Genomic DNA, 17,437 nt, shown 5'->3' with positions numbered 1-17,437 from the left:
TTTGATCCCAAGTGAGGCTTCTGGGTAACACAATAGAAGTGTTAAAGAGATCATGCTTTGCTTACATGCATTTCAGATAGGCCCTTAGCATTATTTTAATAATTTGGGCATGACTTAAATATTCGGACATTCCTGTATATGTTTCACATTAACTAAAGCAACACTTACTGCTAGTTGTTCATTTATAGAGTTAGACTTGGTCCGAACAGCTGGCTCTCTGCAGAGAGGAAACAAATATATATTGGGATTAAAGTTAAAAAAAAAAAAAAAAAAAAAAATCTCTGAAGTCCTGATGAAGAGTACGCTACATCTCTAAATCGCTGAACATACCCGTGAACTGTAGTCCCCACAAGCAAAACTTCACTTTTCCATCATAAGATATTTCAACACTTCATGTTTGGAAAGCTATTTGTAACCATATATGACAGCTTAGAGATACTGGACCATTATTCTGCAGCAAATTCCATGACTGTGGAATTGCAAAATACACAAGTGATAGTATATAGTGATATATTGATCACATAGTGATCAATGGCTCCATGTCTAGTTGGCAGCCGGTATCAAGTGGAGTGCCCCAAGGGTCGGTCCTGGGGCCGGTTTTGTTCAATATCTTCATAAATGATCTGGAGGATGGTGTGGATTGCACTCTCAGCAAATTTGCGGATGATACTAAACTGGGAGGAGTGGTAGATACGCTGGAGGGGAGGGATAGGATACAGAAGGACCTAGACAAATTGGAGGATTGGGCCAAAAGAAATCTGATGAGGTTCAATAAGGATAAGTGCAGGGTCCTGCACTTAGGATGGAAGAACCCAATGCACCGCGACAGACTAGGGACCGAATGGCTAGGCAGCAGTTCTGCGGAAAAGGACCTAGGGGTGACAGTGGACGAGAAGCTGGATATGAGTCAGCAGTGTGCCCTTGTTGCCAAGAAGGCCAATGGCATTTTGGGATGTATAAGTAGGGGCATAGCAAGCAGATCGAGGGACGTGATCGTTCCCCTCTATTCGACATTGGTGAGGCCTCATCTGGAGTACTGTGTCCAATTTTGGGCCCCACACTACAAGAAGGATGTGGATAAATTGTAGAGAGTCCAGCGAAGGGCAACAAAAATGAATAGGGGTCTAGAACACATGACTTATGAGGAGAGGCTGAGGGAGCTGGGATTGTTTAGCCTGCAGAAGAGAAGAATGAGGGGGGATTTGATAGCTGCTTTCAACTACCTGAAAGGGGGTTCCAAAGAGGATGGCTCTAGACTGTTCTCAATGGTAGCAGATGACAGAACGAGGAGTAATGGTCTCAAGTTGCAGTGGGGGAGGTTTAGATTGGATATTAGGAAAAACTTTTTCACTAAGAGGGTGGTGAAACAGTGGAATGCGTTACCTAGGGAGGTGGTAGAATCTCCTTCCTTAGAGGTTTTTAAGGTCAGGCTTGACAAAGCCCTGGCTGGGATGATTTAACTGGGAATTGGTCCTGCTTCGAGCAGGGGGTTGGACTAGATGACCTTCAGGGGTCCCTTCCAACCCTGATATTCTATGATTCTAAGTCATTGATGATAAGTATCAGAGGGGTAGCTGTGTAAGTCTGTATCCACAAAAATAATGAGGAGTTCAGTGGCACCTTAAAGACTAACAGATATATTTGGGCATAAACTTTCGTGGGTAAAAAACCCCACTTCAGATGAATGGAGTGAAAATTACAGATACAGACATAAATATACTGGCATGTGAAGAGACGGGAGTTACCTTACAATTGGAGAATCAGTGCTGTCAAGGCCAATTAAATCAGGGTGGATGTGGTCCATTCCCAATAATTGATGAGGAAGTGATAATACCAAGAGGGGGTTGCCATCAGTTTGGGTCTTACAGATATTTTCACAAATACTAAGTTCTAGGAGCTCTGAACTCATTCTGCTTCCTTATTTTCTTACCCAGGCTTGAGAGGTATTGTCGAAGGAGGCAATCCTACAGGGTCTGCAGAGAAGCTGTCCGAATTGGGTACTGGGGAAGATGCAGAAGAATCCCTAGAACCAATACTGTGCCCATCAGTGCCAGACTCCTTTACCAGCTTCACCTAAGAAAACCACGATGAAAGTATTACACACAGACCTGTTGTTCCGGGTTCTGAAACAACTCTTTAGTATTCTGCTTCTTTCTGGCCAATGTTTTGTTCATCACACTATCATTTGCTGCAGAGTGAAAATTTACATCTATTTAAGAATTATAGGTTTGAAGTTTCCCTCTCCATCTCACTCTTAATAACTTGATGAAGGCTAGATTTATTTTTTCCTGAACATCTTACATGCAAGTGGAGGAAAGATACCTCAAATCAGATGTGTCTTAGTAATGCAGTTATATCTTTGTACTTATCCTGACATTTTACTGGGTATACAGAAGCTTTTAACTATGTTGGAATTTTCATGTACAGGGGTGTTGTTACTTTACAGGTAGAAACGATAGAAGTGTTGCCAATCAACAGCCCAAACCAGATGTACAAAAATATATTTGGAAGGAGACACTCACCCGCTTAACTTCCACCTCAAAAACCAGGGTGGAATCAGAAGGAATGCGACTGGCTACTCCTTGGGACCCATAAGCCCATGCTGGAGGAATAATGAGAAGTCGTCTCCCCCCTTTCTTCATCCCCATCATCCCTTCTTCCCAACCCTTTACATTTCAGAAATACAAAAGAAGAGAAAAACCCTTAGAGTAGCAATATTAATTTCTAGGCATCAGGAGACAACACCTAACATACAAACAGTGGAGCAGATTGCACCTGCTGCCATCTTTAATACGGAGATGCAGCCAGCTTCCAAGACCTCTGTTTGGGTTCCAGAAGCTTGGATGAAGCCTTGCGTAGTAACTCAAGGCTGGCCTACACTGGTAACTTACACTGGCATGGCTACGCCTTGCAGGGGTGTGAAAAACCCACTCCTGAGTGACGTAGCTATGCCAACCCCCCTTGAGTGGAAGACACCGCTAGGTTGATGGAAGAATTCTTCCATCAACCTAATACTGCCTCTCTGGGAGATTGATTACTTACACAAACAGGAGAACCTTTCCCATTGGCATAGATAATGGTCACACTAAGCACTACAGCGGCACAGCTGCGGCTGTATTGCTGGAGTGGTTTGAGTGTAGACATATCCATAGTTTTCACAGGTTTACACTCGGATACTTTAAAGAGTAACCTCTGGTAACTTCTGCTGTATATTAGTAATCTGGCCAATTAAGTGCCATGCTTAGGTTTAGACACAGTATTTAAGGAACCTCATTATGGGTAGAGAAATGTAGAAGTTAATGGAGCAAATTAAAGAGTCAGTTTATAGCAGTATCAGCTACTGGATTAACATGCAGATATGCATTTAAAACAGACAGATGACAGAATTCATCTTCAGTTAGTGGCAGCTTGCCACAGGACTAGTACAGATTACTATTAATGCAGTAATTAAAGTTTAAATTGGGAAAAACTGGTTTTGAAATCCTGAGGCTTGTTTACACAAACACTTAGTTCATGGACAAGCTGGGGTGTAAATCTACCCCACACTAACCTGCTACACACTAAAGTGTCTGTGTGGATCTTGCGGCCGTGAACTAAAAGTTCAGTAGTCCATGGCAGCAGGGTCCACGCAGACATTTACACTTAGGGCGCAGCAGGCTAGCATGGGTAGATTTATGCCCCAAACTAAGTGTTCGCACAGACAAGCCCCTAGTAGACAAAAAACTGTCCCTCCTCCCCGACCATGAAAGAATCTCAGATCTGCACCAGTTTGATGGACCAGAGGGGGTGCCATGATGCAGAGGTTGTCTTCAGAGGAGTTTCATAAAATCCCTACACAGCTTCAAGTGATCTACACGTGAATAAACGTAACAGAATAAATTCTTCTTGGACCGAGTTTCCTCACAAGGAAGCTACTTTTCTGGAAGCTGTGTAGGGTAAAAGTGCTGCCACCAGAAAAGTATCAAGGCATCTTCTGACATAAAGATTTATTTTCAAATAGGCAGCTTCCTTTCTACTGCACAGGAAAGTTCTATGGACTTTGCTCTCTCTATTACCGACAGAGAACAAGGAGGCTTGGTTATTGGAAGTCAAGGCAATAAGTATAGATGCAAGATGCTGTGCAAAACAAGGAAAGAAGAGATTTAAAAAAGTCAGCAATTTCTTCATGTCACTGATGCAAGCACAAGTCTTATACTATCATAAATACAATAGAAGTTATTATGGTTTGTGTGAATCTAGACAGAACTTTCAGAAGTCCTCCAAGATCTGAGACTTTAGTACACAGAAGATGAAGGTAAAATGCCAGAAGTTCTACCTTAATGACTTTTCCAGAACCCAGCTTCAGACGCAACAGCTTGTCCTTGTTGACGTTTGAATCAAACACCTATGGAATTGGAGGTTAACAGGGTACAATCACTAGGATTTCCAACCATGGGGCTGATGAAGTTTGCAGTTGTAAAGCAGTATTCAAACTAGTAAATAATTTTTGAATAAAAAAAATAGAGCACAATGTCCTTTATTTCATAAATACCTACCACCCCTTGTGTCTCCCAGTGTGGTAACTTCAAAAATGAATGCTAATGAATGGGGGGAGGGGGAAGAAAACATAGCATGCCCAAAATTTCTAACCAACTGCAGAGTGACAGTTTTGTAGGCATGCAGTAACTGGAGACTTAGGCTTGAAAAGCAACTTTAAATTCTACAGCTTGGGCAAGAGTGAATCAAATTAAATGCTACACAGCCAGATTGCCATAGTAATAGTACAATGGGCCCAGCCAACTGTTGCTAGCTTAGTGACCTCTGGGAGTTGACTAGATACAACTAGATTTTAACTTCTGTAAACCGTTATACAACTGTGTAACCTTAGTGCTCTGCTTTATGTACCACCAGTTTAAGTGGACAGATGACAGTGTCCTACAGCAAGGAAAGGAAATTAGACCTGGATCTTCCATAGGGATCGGCAACCTTAGGCACGCGGCCAGTCAGGGTAAGCCCCTGGCGGGCCGGGCCAGTTTGTTTACCTGTTGCGTACACAAGTTTGGCCGATAGCAGCTCCCACTGGCCACATTTCGCCACTCCAGGCCAATGGGGCTGCAGGAAGCTGGCAGCCCTTCCCACAGCCCCCATTAGCCTGGGACCAGTAATTAGAACTGCGGCCAGTGGGAGCTGCGATTGTTTACCTGCTGTGTCCGCAGGTTTGGCCAAACGGGCCTGGTCCGCTGGGGCTTACCCTGATGGGCTGCGTGCAAAGGTTGCTGATCCCTGTTCTATACAGTAGCAGAGATCACGAGCCACAGGACCATGGGAACATCACAATATGCTGACATCCTAGTGACTTGCTTCCCAAAGAAGAAATGAAGTCACCTTATTGACCATATCTGCATGCTTTATTGAAGGAAAAGCATTCTTCCCACATAGCATGAGCAGCTGACTTTTTAGGAATAAGATGCTCCTCACCTCCCTCAAAGCACTTTCCTAAGAATGAGTTACTAAACAAAAGCACAACTTGTGGTGTAAAAGTAACATCTTCAAACATTCCTAAGTTTCTAGAGAAGAGAGGCTCTGATGGCAGATGTAAAGTTACACCTGATGCCCGGTCAAGCCATTTTCAAAGCTAGGATGACTAGTTCTGTTTTCATGGCTCTTTTATTTTTAATATCCAACATGGATATTTAACAGGTCACAAGAATTTCGATCATCTCTTCCTGAGCACGTATGGAACCAGTATCTATCTTCACCATTCAATACTCAAAGGAATTTATGAAGGGAATTTTCTGTAATATTTTTTACAAATCCTATGTGTACCTCAGTTTCCCCTATATTTAGCATTGCTTTCCAGTGTGGGGGAAAGGAATAAGTTTGCTCTCAGGGAAAACTAAGAGACATGGGTGCCTCTTAGTCACAGGTCCTCAGGACTGGTGACTGACACTGTCACAAAGTAAGCTGTGATGGAGAGAATACTTTGCCCATCCAATGGTGTTGAGATTACGGTCTCTTCCAATGACTTAATTTGAGAAGGGTTAGTATTAACGCATTTCTAGTAGTAAAAGCCGTTTACCTGTCCAAGCCCATTGTTCTGGAACAGCCAACCGGAATAGGCAACCTCCAGAGAGTCTCCTACTTCCAATCCCTGCCCCTCTCCAATGACAAGATCCTGGTATACTACCGAGTCCAGTGAAGGGATGCTGTTGCATTTAGCAATGCATAACTGCAAAGGAAGTCCGAACATTGGCATCTTTTGTCTGTGGCCAGCTGCAGCAGCACAACAAATTCTACTTAGAAGGAAGACTGGCAATATCTGATTGGTCTCTCACTGTATCAGTGAGAACCTAAGTGTTACCGATAGACTTTATACATGTGGACATTACTGATGCTTCATCTCCTTATGCAGCACTTTGCTCATATGTAAAATGAGAAAACCACTTAGCTCACAACAGCGTGTTGACGGGTTTAATTAACATTTTAAAACACTAACATCTTGGGATGAAAGCGCTACAGAAGTATGAAGTGTCACAATTTGAGACATGCTACCCTGTATTCAAGTGAACCAAACAGAACGCCAGCTAACCAAAGCTCAGCCAGAACTCAGCACATTCACAAAGCTGCAATATGCATTTCAGTTTTACTTTAGTGGGAGATGAGACTGAACTGGGCTTTGATTAAGAATGCAGCTTAGCAAGTTGTGAGCAACCATGATTTTTGTTTGCTGTTCTGAACATGATACAGCACCAACAGCATAGATATGGTTAGTGCAAGAGTGCAGCCTGCTGGATTAAGAAGATTACCTGTTTACTGAAATCCATGGCTGCCTTTTCTGACTCGAACATGATCGACCAGTTTTGTCTCTGATCATCATAAAATGTACTGTAGTTGTTGGGCTGAACCTATGGAAAAAGAAATCAGTCCCATATCAAAATTAGAAATGTGTTCAAGCACTTGGATTTTAATTATGATAAAAATCTACTGAAATGAGATAGAGGAGTTTTATTGCTTAAAAACGAACCAGGCTCAGATGCCAGAAGTTAGCCTTTATTCCTCTGATCAGTACCCTGAAGAAAAATGCTTCAGAACTTGCTAAATATATGATTTACAAAGTTCTTCATATCGGCCACAATTTCCTAAACTGGATGCCTAAAGTTAGGCTAGGAAATCTCTATTTAGGCCGTTGAGCATGAGCGGCCTGATCTTCAGAGATGCAGAACATACCTAGTTCCCACAATCAGTGGGAGCCGATGGGCTGATTTTTCAGAAGTGCTGAGCACCTATCTCAATTTGGGTCCATAACCATGAATTTAGGAGTCTAAATTTAGGCACCCAAGTGTGACAGTTGGAGGTTTTTTTGTTTGTTTGTTTTTTAAATGAATCCTGTGTGTACTTTTGTTTCCCTCCATACTTTGCGTTGCTGCCCAGTAGGAGGAAAAGGATTAAAATTTGCTCTGAGGACAGACTAAGACACAGGTATTAGCTGGCTGAGTGGATTGAATGGGTAATTAAAAGAAGCGGCTGAAACCGACCCAAATCAACAAAGGTTGCAGGATGACAAAGATACCCCCCTCTCTCTCCTGAAGACACACTCCCCTCACAGCAACTGAACAATCAACACTTAACACCAGGAAACCCCAGCAGGCAGGACATGTGAACTGAACTAGCGAACAAAGGGGAAGAGGTGTCCGGAGGCTGGAACAAGGGCTGCCTTTTGGACGGCCACAACAGCTCTGACCTGGGCAAACAAAGGGTACAGAGAACTAGAGCAAGGGATAGAGTCCATCACAACTTGGCTGATGGCACTGACTTGGCCAGGATGGACTATGGTGTAACTTCTGCCTCTTGCAGCTAATCTAAGGATTTTCAGCTGGTGTGTGTGCCAGGCAACTAAAATAGTTACCTTGTTTTGAAAAGGCTGCTTGTGTCACTGTAAATCTTCACTGAGAGCACTGCACCCCAAAGGGGTACACTACAAGCCTCCTGAAGGGGTCTGACTTGGCTGCAGGGAGCTATGAAAAGAGAGACAAGGATCTCTGCTGCTGGAGGCCCAGTCTTGGAGGAACTGCCTGGGTCCTTGGGGCCCGGTACATTAAAGGGGTCACTCCCAAGAGACTGGTTACAGGCTGGGGATAGACCAGAGCCTGTGGATCTGTGATACCAGGTTTGAAAGTTTTGGCGATAGTTGTTAAATCAATATTAAAACAGGACAGTTTAGAATTTTTTATTAAGATCCCATGCCGTCAGCACTGGCAAAACATTTTAGTAAGATCACTGATCTGGCTCCATGTTTGTTTATAAACACCTGATTCTACCCATGGATTGAAATTGCTTTAAAACACAAACTTGCTGAAAATGGATTATGGAGCTAAAGGGAAAGAGGAATTATTCTGAAATCAAATAAGGGGATGGAGGTGGCTTGACATCTTTCCTGCTGCTTGTTACTCATAGCTATTTTTAACCTATTCAGGACTCTGGTTCTCTCTGAAATTGGAGGAAAAGTTAAATGGAAACTTTCAGAAAGGCTTGCAAAAACCTAGCAAATTCTTACTGAAAGAGAAACATGTGGTCAGATTTCACACACAGCTTAGACATTTTCTTGCCGTCTCTTCATCAAACAGGGCATTTGTTTCCATTCCCATAATCATTTAAGTAAAGTCTAGGACATATGTGAATTTGGGTTTCTTTGATCCCATTGCAAGTGTACAAGAAAAGCAAAGCAATGTAATTTGTTCTGTAAAATGAGGCTTATCTCCACTGTATACTGCTGGGAGATCTACTGTTGAAAGAATTCCTTGTGCAATTTATGATAGGAGGAGAAAGAATAGTTATACAACATTTTGAATTCATGGTGCACTTTACAAAATATGAATGAGGGCTTTTCTACAATCACTCTCCTGTTGACTCCTGTACTCTATCTGATCGAGAAGAGTAAGGGGAGTCGATGGAAGAGTGTCTCCTGTTGATGTTGCGTAGTGTGGACCCCGCGGTAAGTAGATCTAAGCTACGTCGATTTGAGTTACACTAGTCACATAACTCAAATTGTGTACTTAGATTGACTTTTCCCTTTAGTGTAGACCAGGCCTCAGTCACATGCCTTGTCTCAAAGACTTTACAATCTATAGCCAAGAGAGACCTAGGACAACATTTCAGGAGAGGGAAGGCTGTAGCTGTACAGAGTACAGTGTACCAGAAGCTTACGGGCAGGTGTACACTTAAAACATTGCAGCGGCACAGTTAATCCACCTCCGCAAGAGGCGGTAGCTAGGTTGATAGGAGAAGCCTGCCTGTTGACATAGCACTGCCTACACTGGGTTTTTTTCACACCCCTGAACTACATAGTTATACAAATGTAAATTTGTAGCGTAGACCAGGCTTAAGTGAAGACAAACACATATGACTACCAAAAAAAGATTTCCGAATGAAGTCTTACCGTGAGCACAAACCCTGGATGGATCCTGGCAACCGTGACCTGCTGCTGTTGATTGATATAAAGGAGGATCTTATACTGGATTCCACAAGGAGGGAGGGAGGAGGGGAAAAACAAAAACAAAATTAAACCTCCCGTCTGTGAAATTCTGGTGTGCACTATGAGAGATAAACTACGGCCCTAATGCTACTGTGATTGCCAAATGCACCAGCAGTAGGTGCATTCAAAGCAATGAAGTTTAACTGCTGAAATGTAAATAGCAGGTTGTACTGTACTCAGCATGAATCTATGCACTTCTGTATTACAGCACGTGCAGAATGTGCATATAATTTCAACACTTTTCCATACACACTTACTTGGCCTGGAGACTCACCTCACAGCTCTTAAATATTCATTTGCTGACGCACCTTGCTTTGACTATACCAAATCAGCTTTGATTCTTGTTCTGTATCCTGCTTCCTCCTACTGTGCTGCCTAACAGCACAGCTGTAAGGGTGGCTGAGCTGTCTAGAGGAGCTGTGTTTAGGTCACAGTCTCCTCTAGATGTTGTGCAACCTAATAGATAGAGCACTGGACTGGAATTCAGGAGACCTGGGTTCTATTCCCAACCCTATCACTGACCTGCTGGGTGACCATAGGCAAGTGATTTCACCTTCAGAAGTCAGACTAGATCGGGGTAATCAATTATTTTTTGTCAAGGGCCAAATTTCTTGGTCAAGGTACAGTCAAGGTCCAGACTCCAGAAAAAACAACAAAATAAGATTTTTGGGTCCTTTCAAAAGAGCGTGGTGGTCCAGATTTGGCCCGTGGTCTGCCCATTGTCTACACCTGGACTAGATGACCACAATAATTCCATCTGACCTTAGAACATATGAACCCTTCAGCACATAAGACTACCTATATGCAAGGGATATGGTAAAGGATGGGTGTTCAACTATAACTTTTAGATTTCTTGACTTTTGAGAATTAACCACGCAGCCATAGTTTTGCATCAACAGTCTGACAATTTCCCAGGCTTTTTTTGTTCATTGAAAGATGAAAAGATCTCCTCAATTCTCTGATGGATCAGGTAGCAAAGGCTAGTGGCTCTCTAGCAATATTAAGTATACACATCACTGGTTTACTGAATAATAGTCAAACAAAGGTTAACAAGTGTGTTAATATTGCAGGCAAAGCATGCAGTTGCATACTTGTGCACACAAATTCCTTTATGAAGGCACGATTTGAGAGAGCCTTAAAAGGTAGTATAAACACTTCCCTTTCATGCCTGGCCAGCCCTCCACTTCCCTGTTCAGCCAAGAATTTATTGGGGGAGGAAGTTTAAAAAAAAAAACAAAAAAAAAACCAAACAAACAACCCAAAGGTCTCAAAAGTCAGTTTACTGTAAGAACCATTCAACGGACCAACCCACCCATTTAGGGAGACAACAGAAGAAGGGAAGCTGGAACTAGCAGGGTGCAGGGTAAGAGGCAGCACCAGACCAAGGGCAGATTGGATTTAGGTTATTTCTTTTTATATAGCTTGCTAAATACTCCTTTGTTCTACACTCAGAGTGGCAGATAGTTCTTGAATGCAGCTCCACTCGTATAGCTGATTTTTTTTTGTATAAAAAGGTCAAAGAGCATAATTCATATCAATTTGTTTACATGAACTCAATTATAAGGGATATGCATATGTATTTGCTAATGGATCTGAGATCAGGTTCACAGTTTGAAAGCATCCGAACGAATACCAAAATAGCTTTTGCATAAAAAGACTGCAACGGATAGACATTCCGCCTTGTTTAATGCGTTTCCATCTCAGGTGGGAAAATCTATTTACAGTAGCCTTGCTGACTGCTCAGAGAACAGGTGCAGCTGCAAAAGTAGCTGGTGGCTCAGCACCTGAGCTACAAGAAACCTAACAGGGCTGGAAATTACCAAACAGGAATGGTGCTAAAAATGAGAACATGAAAAATGAGAAGCAATTCAGTTTTGCACAAGATGCACTTTTAGGATAGGAGTATGTTAAAGAGAAATGCAGCTTCACTCACTTCTTTGGTAGCATGGTTCCCCACCACAGCTGCTCCATACTTGCCTTGCTTCACATACTGCCCATTTGTGCTAAAAGGCAAAGTAACAGTCAGCTGCAAATCCATTCCCTCTTCACATTTCTTTGGTGTTTATGAGGAGCTTTTCACCTTGGTATCCAAGGACCACTTCCTATAGGATTCTATGTCAGACTGACGTCTCCTTAACTCAGTAGAGCTCAATCTTTTTCGCTTGCCCCAAAACAAGTCATAGGGAACTTAAATCTTGGTGTTTTTTAAACTTGAGTGATCTTTCCACAGCAGAACACAGACCGACATAATGTATAGTTTTAGTACTAGGCTCCCCACTCTGGTTTTCAAAGGTGTGAATTTAGCATTGATAAAGAGCATCTGACAGAGTTAGTCACAAACAGTGCAATTACTGTCCCTCAATCAAAACATGTAACACCCCTCACTGCTTAAGTCCTGGGCTTCCCAGACATCTGGCAATGGACCATGTACTCCTAACCTGCAGAACACAGATGTTCCATTCATAGGCTTTTTTGACCCAAGAATTGTACCAAATCACATGGCATTTGTGCAATGGGGACACAGACATAAAAATCCCTTTCCTCGCCCAAAAATATTTTCCTCTTGCGACAAAACCTGAAAATTGGAGTCCAGGTCTCTAGCAATGAAAGGCCAGTGCAGGAACTCTCAGCTCGGCCCACTATGGTACTTACTATCGAAAGGCATGAACTGCTGTGGCGACAAATACCGATGGGGCTGCTGAAGCCGCCGTGGTTGTAGGCATCTTCTGGGTTGGCTGGCCTGCTGAAGAATAAACCAGAGAGAGAAAGGACAGCAGTGGAACTTTCTTCACAATTGGAATTGACCAGCATGCTTCAAAATACAATAGTGTTAAGTTTAACATTGCATTGATTTGTCTACTGTAGACAGATTATCAAACTAATAGCAAGGTGCATGTAGACTGACCCAGATCATAGACTACCAAGGCTGGAAGAGACCTCAAGAGGTCATCTAGTCCAATCCCCTGCTCAAAGCAGGACCAATCCCCAACTAAATCATCCCAGCCAGGGCTTTGTCAAGCCTGACCTCAAAGGAAGGAAATTCCACCACCTCCCTAGGTAACGCATTCCAGTGCTTCACCTCCCTCCTAGTGAAAACGGTTTTCCTAAAATCCAACCTAAACCTCCCCCACTGCAACTTGAGACCATTACTCCTTGTCCTGTCATCTGCTACCACTGAGAACAGTCTAGAGCCATCCTCTTTGGAACCCCCCCCCGCAGGTAGTTGAAAGCGGCTATCAAATCCCCCCTCATTCTTCTCTTTTGCAGACTAAATAATCCTGGTTCCCTCAGCCTGTCCTCATAAATCATGTGCTCCACCCTCCTAATAATTTTTGTTATCCTCCGCTGGACTCTTCCCAATTTTTCTACATCCTTCTTGTAGTGTGGGGCCCAAAACTGGACACAATACTCCAGATGAGGCCTCACCAATGTTGAATAGAGGGGAATGATCATGCTCCTACTTATACTGTTAGCCTTCTTGGCAACAAGGGCACACTGCTGACTCATATCCAGCTTCTCATCCACCGTAACCCCAGGACCTTTTCTACAGAACTCCTGCCAAGCCACTCGCTCCCTAGTCTGTAGCAGTGCATGGGATTCTTCCCTCCTAAGTGCAGGATTCTGCACTTGTCCTTGTTGAACCTCATCAGATTTCTTTTGGCCCAATCCTCTAATTTGCCTATGTCCCTCTGTATCCTATCCCTACCCTCCAGCGTATCTACCACTCCTCCCAGTTTAGTGTCATCCACAAACTTGCTGAGGGTGCAATCCACGCCATCCTCCAGTTCATTAATGAAGATATTGAACAAAACCAGCCCCAGGACCGACCCTTGGGGCATTCTGCTTGATACCGGCTGCCAACTAGACATGGAGCCATTGATCACTAGCCGTTGAGCATGACAGTCTAGCCAGCTTTCTATCCACTTTATCGTCCATTCATCCAGCCCATACTACTTTAAGTTGCTGGCAAGAATACTGTGGGAGACTGTATAAAAGCTTTGCTGAAGTCAAGGAATAACACGTCCACTGCTTTCCCCTCATCCACAGGGCCAGATGGTGAATCCATTTTTGTATTTACCTAGAACTAGCCCTTACCAATGCAAAGAACCAAATTCAGAAGAGAAACAGGAGTCAGAGAGCTGTTCTTTGCCCATCAACTGCCACTAGTGCAACTAGAGTTGTTGCAAAGCTGTTGCTGCAGCAAATAACAAATGGAGAGTCAGAGGGGACAGCAACTGACAGAATTATTGGGATAGCTATCATTATGATTTTACCCAGGTAATAGATAATCTAACCGAAAGGTCACTGTGCAACAGTATTAAGGGTCTCCATTTCCCAAACAAGCAAAGGAAACTACCAAGGCTGAAGTTCAATCCTTAGTTTACCTAGAGTTTAGAATAGAACAGGGTTCCTTGCTTGGGGCTTTCTATAAGCAGACTTTGTGTGCAGCAAGCCAGGGTGTAAATCTACAGTAAACCAGCCTGCTGTGCACTAAGTGTCCGTGTGGACCCTACTACTGTGCACTAGGAGTTTCTACTGCACGTTGACCTACTGCTGTTTAACAGCGTAATAGGTCAAAGTGCAAAAAGGGAAATTCTAGTGCGCAACAGCAGGGTCTACACGATCACATTATGTGCAGCAGGCTGAGGCGCTCTCGATACATACTGTTACTTACCATGCACTAAGTCTCCATACAGACAAGCCCCAAGACAAGGGACCCTGTTCTATGCTGAACTCTCACTTACTCAGCTGTAAGATAAAGCTAAAATTTGTTCACGTTTTGTGAAGAGCTTTGGGTGAAATACTATAGAAATGCTATGTATTGATAAAAAGGGAAAACGTGCCTACTGACCTCTCAACAGGTCTATGGTCTGTTCCAATTACAACAGTGATCGTTCACAACAGCAGCAACCAAACCTTTACTTTGCATTTTTACACACCCTGAGCAGCTGTTTTACTATTCATACTGTACAGTGAAGTACAGACTGTAATGTACTGTATAATTTGAAAAACTGCTTGCCAGCACACACACATTGAAAATTATACAAGCATTGTGCATCATAAAATGAATATTGATGGCTAATACCTCACTGCCATCTTACATGTACTGTAGAAGGAACAATATATTGAAGAAATTATGGATGCTAGTTACAGTACATCAGGTCAGGCAAGTTTTGTTACTTGAAGGGACTTAACACAAAACATTCTTGAAGTTATTTAGGTGTTGTTGTATTAATTGAGATAGAATACACATGGGCTAAAGGTGTTAACATAAGGCAATCACAGTCCAACGTTAAACAAGGTTCGAGGTTTGGTTTACAGAGATCTCAGCCTGCTTAGTACCATGGCAAACAATTAAAATCCTTTTAACTTTTTATTAAAGATACAGAAAAGGAAAAAGTTGAAGCATTTGAAAAGTACTAAGTAAGGCTTTCATTTTAACAACATCCCTTGTTCCCTTTTCCTACCAAAATCTCTCTCCAGCTAAAGGGAAACACACTTGTCTGACAGTCTGTTAGGTGGTATTAAAGATGGAATGACTGTCCTTTGGAGGAAAAGAGAAGTTAGTTGAGATGGACTGGAGCTGTTGTTCTGAAGGTCAATTCTGTTTCCTAGAAAGAAAACCACACACAGGAGGGGAGAGAAAAAGAACAGCAAGAGAGAAAATGCAGCTTCTATCTCTGGTGAGGTTATGTGGGTAGTTATGTTCCTGAAAAATGCGACTTTAAGCGAAACAATGTTAAGCGAATCCTATTTCCCCATAAAAATTAATATAAATGGGGGGGATTAGGTTCCAGGGAAATGTTTTTCACCAGACAAAAGACATATATATATATATCACACATAACTTACACACACACTCTGTGTGTGTGTGTAAGTTTTAAACAAACAATACTGGTACACAGCGATGATGACTGTGAAGCTTGGTTGAGGTGGTGAAGTCAGAAGGTGGGATATTTCCCAGGGAATGCCTTACTGCTAAATGATAAACTAGCAATCAGCTGAGTCCTCAAGGGTTAATCAACTGTTGTTAATATGACAGGTTTCAGAGTAACAGCCGTGTTAGTCTGTATTCGCAAAAAGAAAAGGAGTACTTGTGGCACCTTAGAGACTAACCAATTTATTTGAGCATAAGCTTTCGTGAGCTACAGCTCACTTCATCAGATGCATACTGTGGAAAGTGTAGAAGATCTTTTTATATACACAAAGCATGAAAAAATACCCTCCCCCCACCACTCTCCTGCTGGTAATAGCTTATCTAAAGTGATCACTCTCCTTACAATGTGTATGATAATCAAGTTGGGCCATTTCCAGCACAAATACAGGTTTTAACAACATCCAACACCACCAACATTCCACACAAAGATGGACTACAAGCCATCAAGAACACTATCCCTGATAATGTCACGGCTAACCTGGTGGCTGAACTTTGTGACTTTGTCCTTACCCATAACTATTTTACATTTGGGGACAATGTATACCTTCAAATCAGTGGCACTGCTATGGGTACCCGCATGGCCCCACAGTATGCCAACATTTTTATGGCTGACTTAGAACAACGCTTCCTCAGCTCTCGTCCCCTAACGCCCCTACTCTACTTGCGCTATATTGATGACATCTTCATCATCTGGACCCATGGAAAAGAAGCCCTTGAGGAATTCCACCATGATTTCAACAATTTCCATCCCACCATCATAGAATCATAGAATATCCGGGTTGGAAGGGACCTCAGGAGGTCATCTAGTCCAACCCCCTGCTCAAAGCAGGACCAATCCCCAATTAAATCATCCCAGCCAGGGCTTTCTCAAGCCTGACCTTAAAAACTTTTAAGGAAGGAGATCCTACCACCTCCCTAGGTAACGCATTCCAGTGTTTCACCACCCTCCTAGTGAAAAAATTTTTCCTAATATCCAACCTAAACCTCCCCCACTGCAACTTGAGACCATTACTCCTTGTCCTGTCCTCTTCTACCACTGAGAATAGTCTAGAACCATCCTCTCTGGAACCACCTCTCAGGTAGTTGAAAGCAGCTATCAAATCCCCCCTCATTATTCTCTTCTGCAGACTAAACAATCCCAATTCCCTCAGCCTCTCCTCACAAGTCATGTGTTCCAGCCCCCTAATCATCAACCTCAGCCTGGTCCAGTCCACACAAGAGATCCACTTCCTGGACACTACAGTGTTAATAAACGAAGGTCACATAAACACCACCCTATACCAGAAACCTACTGACCGCTATTCCTACCTACATGCCTCCAGCTTTCACTGACCACACCACACGATCCATCGTCTACAGCCAAGCTCTGCGATACAACTGCATTTGCTCCAACCCCTCAGACAGAGACAAACACCTACAAGATCTCTATCAAGCATTCTTACAACTACAATACCCACCTGCGGAAGTGAAGAAACAGATTGATAGAGCCAGAAGAGTTCCCAGAAGTCACCTACTACAGGACAGGCCTAACAAAGAAAATAACAGAACGCCACTAGCCATCCCCTTCAGCCCCCAACTAAAACCCCTCCAACGCATTATTAAGGATCTACAACCTGTCCTGAAGGATGACCCAACACTCTCACAAATCTTGGGAGACAGGCCAGTCCTTGCCTAAGACAGCCCCCCAACCTGAAGCAAATACTCACCAACAACCACATACCACACAACAGAACCACTAACCCAGGAACCTATCCTTGCAACAAAGCCCGTTGCCAACTGTGCCCACATATCTATTCAGGGGACACCATCACAGGGCCTAATAACATCAGCCACACTATCAGAGGCTTGTTCACCTGCACATCCACCAATGTGATATATGCCATCATGTGCCAGCAATGCCCCTCTGCCATGTACATTGGTCAAACTGGACAGTCTCTACGTAAAAGAATAAATGGACACAGATCAGATGTCAAGAATTATAACATTCA

General features: G+C 43.0%; 1 protein-coding gene and 1 long non-coding RNA gene across 13 annotated transcripts in view; one reads left to right on the top strand and one right to left on the bottom strand.

The window, feature by feature from the left end:
* The window catches only part of FKBP15 (FKBP prolyl isomerase family member 15), a 91,319-nt gene that overhangs the window by 54,521 nt on the left and 19,361 nt on the right, over nt 1-17,437 (bottom strand). For 8 of the 12 annotated variants that reach the window (XM_048823091.2, XM_048823092.2, XM_048823096.2 and 5 more), the window contains 9 exons: nt 12,164-12,254; nt 11,445-11,514; nt 9,416-9,490; nt 6,786-6,884; nt 6,059-6,208; nt 4,316-4,384; nt 2,523-2,666; nt 1,931-2,073; nt 169-217 (listed from right to left, as the gene is read on the bottom strand). In XM_048823091.2, coding sequence (XP_048679048.1) covers nt 169-217; nt 1,931-2,073; nt 2,523-2,666; nt 4,316-4,384; nt 6,059-6,208; nt 6,786-6,884; nt 9,416-9,490; nt 11,445-11,514; nt 12,164-12,254 — 890 coding nt within the window. The remainder of the gene's footprint in view (nt 1-168; nt 218-1,930; nt 2,074-2,522; nt 2,667-4,315; nt 4,385-6,058; nt 6,209-6,785; nt 6,885-9,415; nt 9,491-11,444; nt 11,515-12,163; nt 12,255-17,437) is intronic. The other 4 variants (XM_048823093.2, XM_048823094.2, XM_048823086.2 and 1 more) reach the window with 1 other exon arrangement.
* On the top strand, nt 2,038-4,500 carry LOC142069457 (uncharacterized). The gene is made up of 2 exons (XR_012665294.1): nt 2,038-2,093; nt 2,447-4,500. It is a non-coding gene; the product is annotated as an uncharacterized LOC142069457 (long non-coding RNA).

This window comes from Caretta caretta, chromosome 16 (assembly GCF_965140235.1).
Source record: "Caretta caretta isolate rCarCar2 chromosome 16, rCarCar1.hap1, whole genome shotgun sequence".
Classification (NCBI taxonomy): domain Eukaryota; kingdom Metazoa; phylum Chordata; order Testudines; family Cheloniidae; genus Caretta; species Caretta caretta.
The sequence above is the reverse complement of the archived record's forward strand: the minus strand, read 5'-3'. Positions and strand labels throughout refer to the sequence as shown.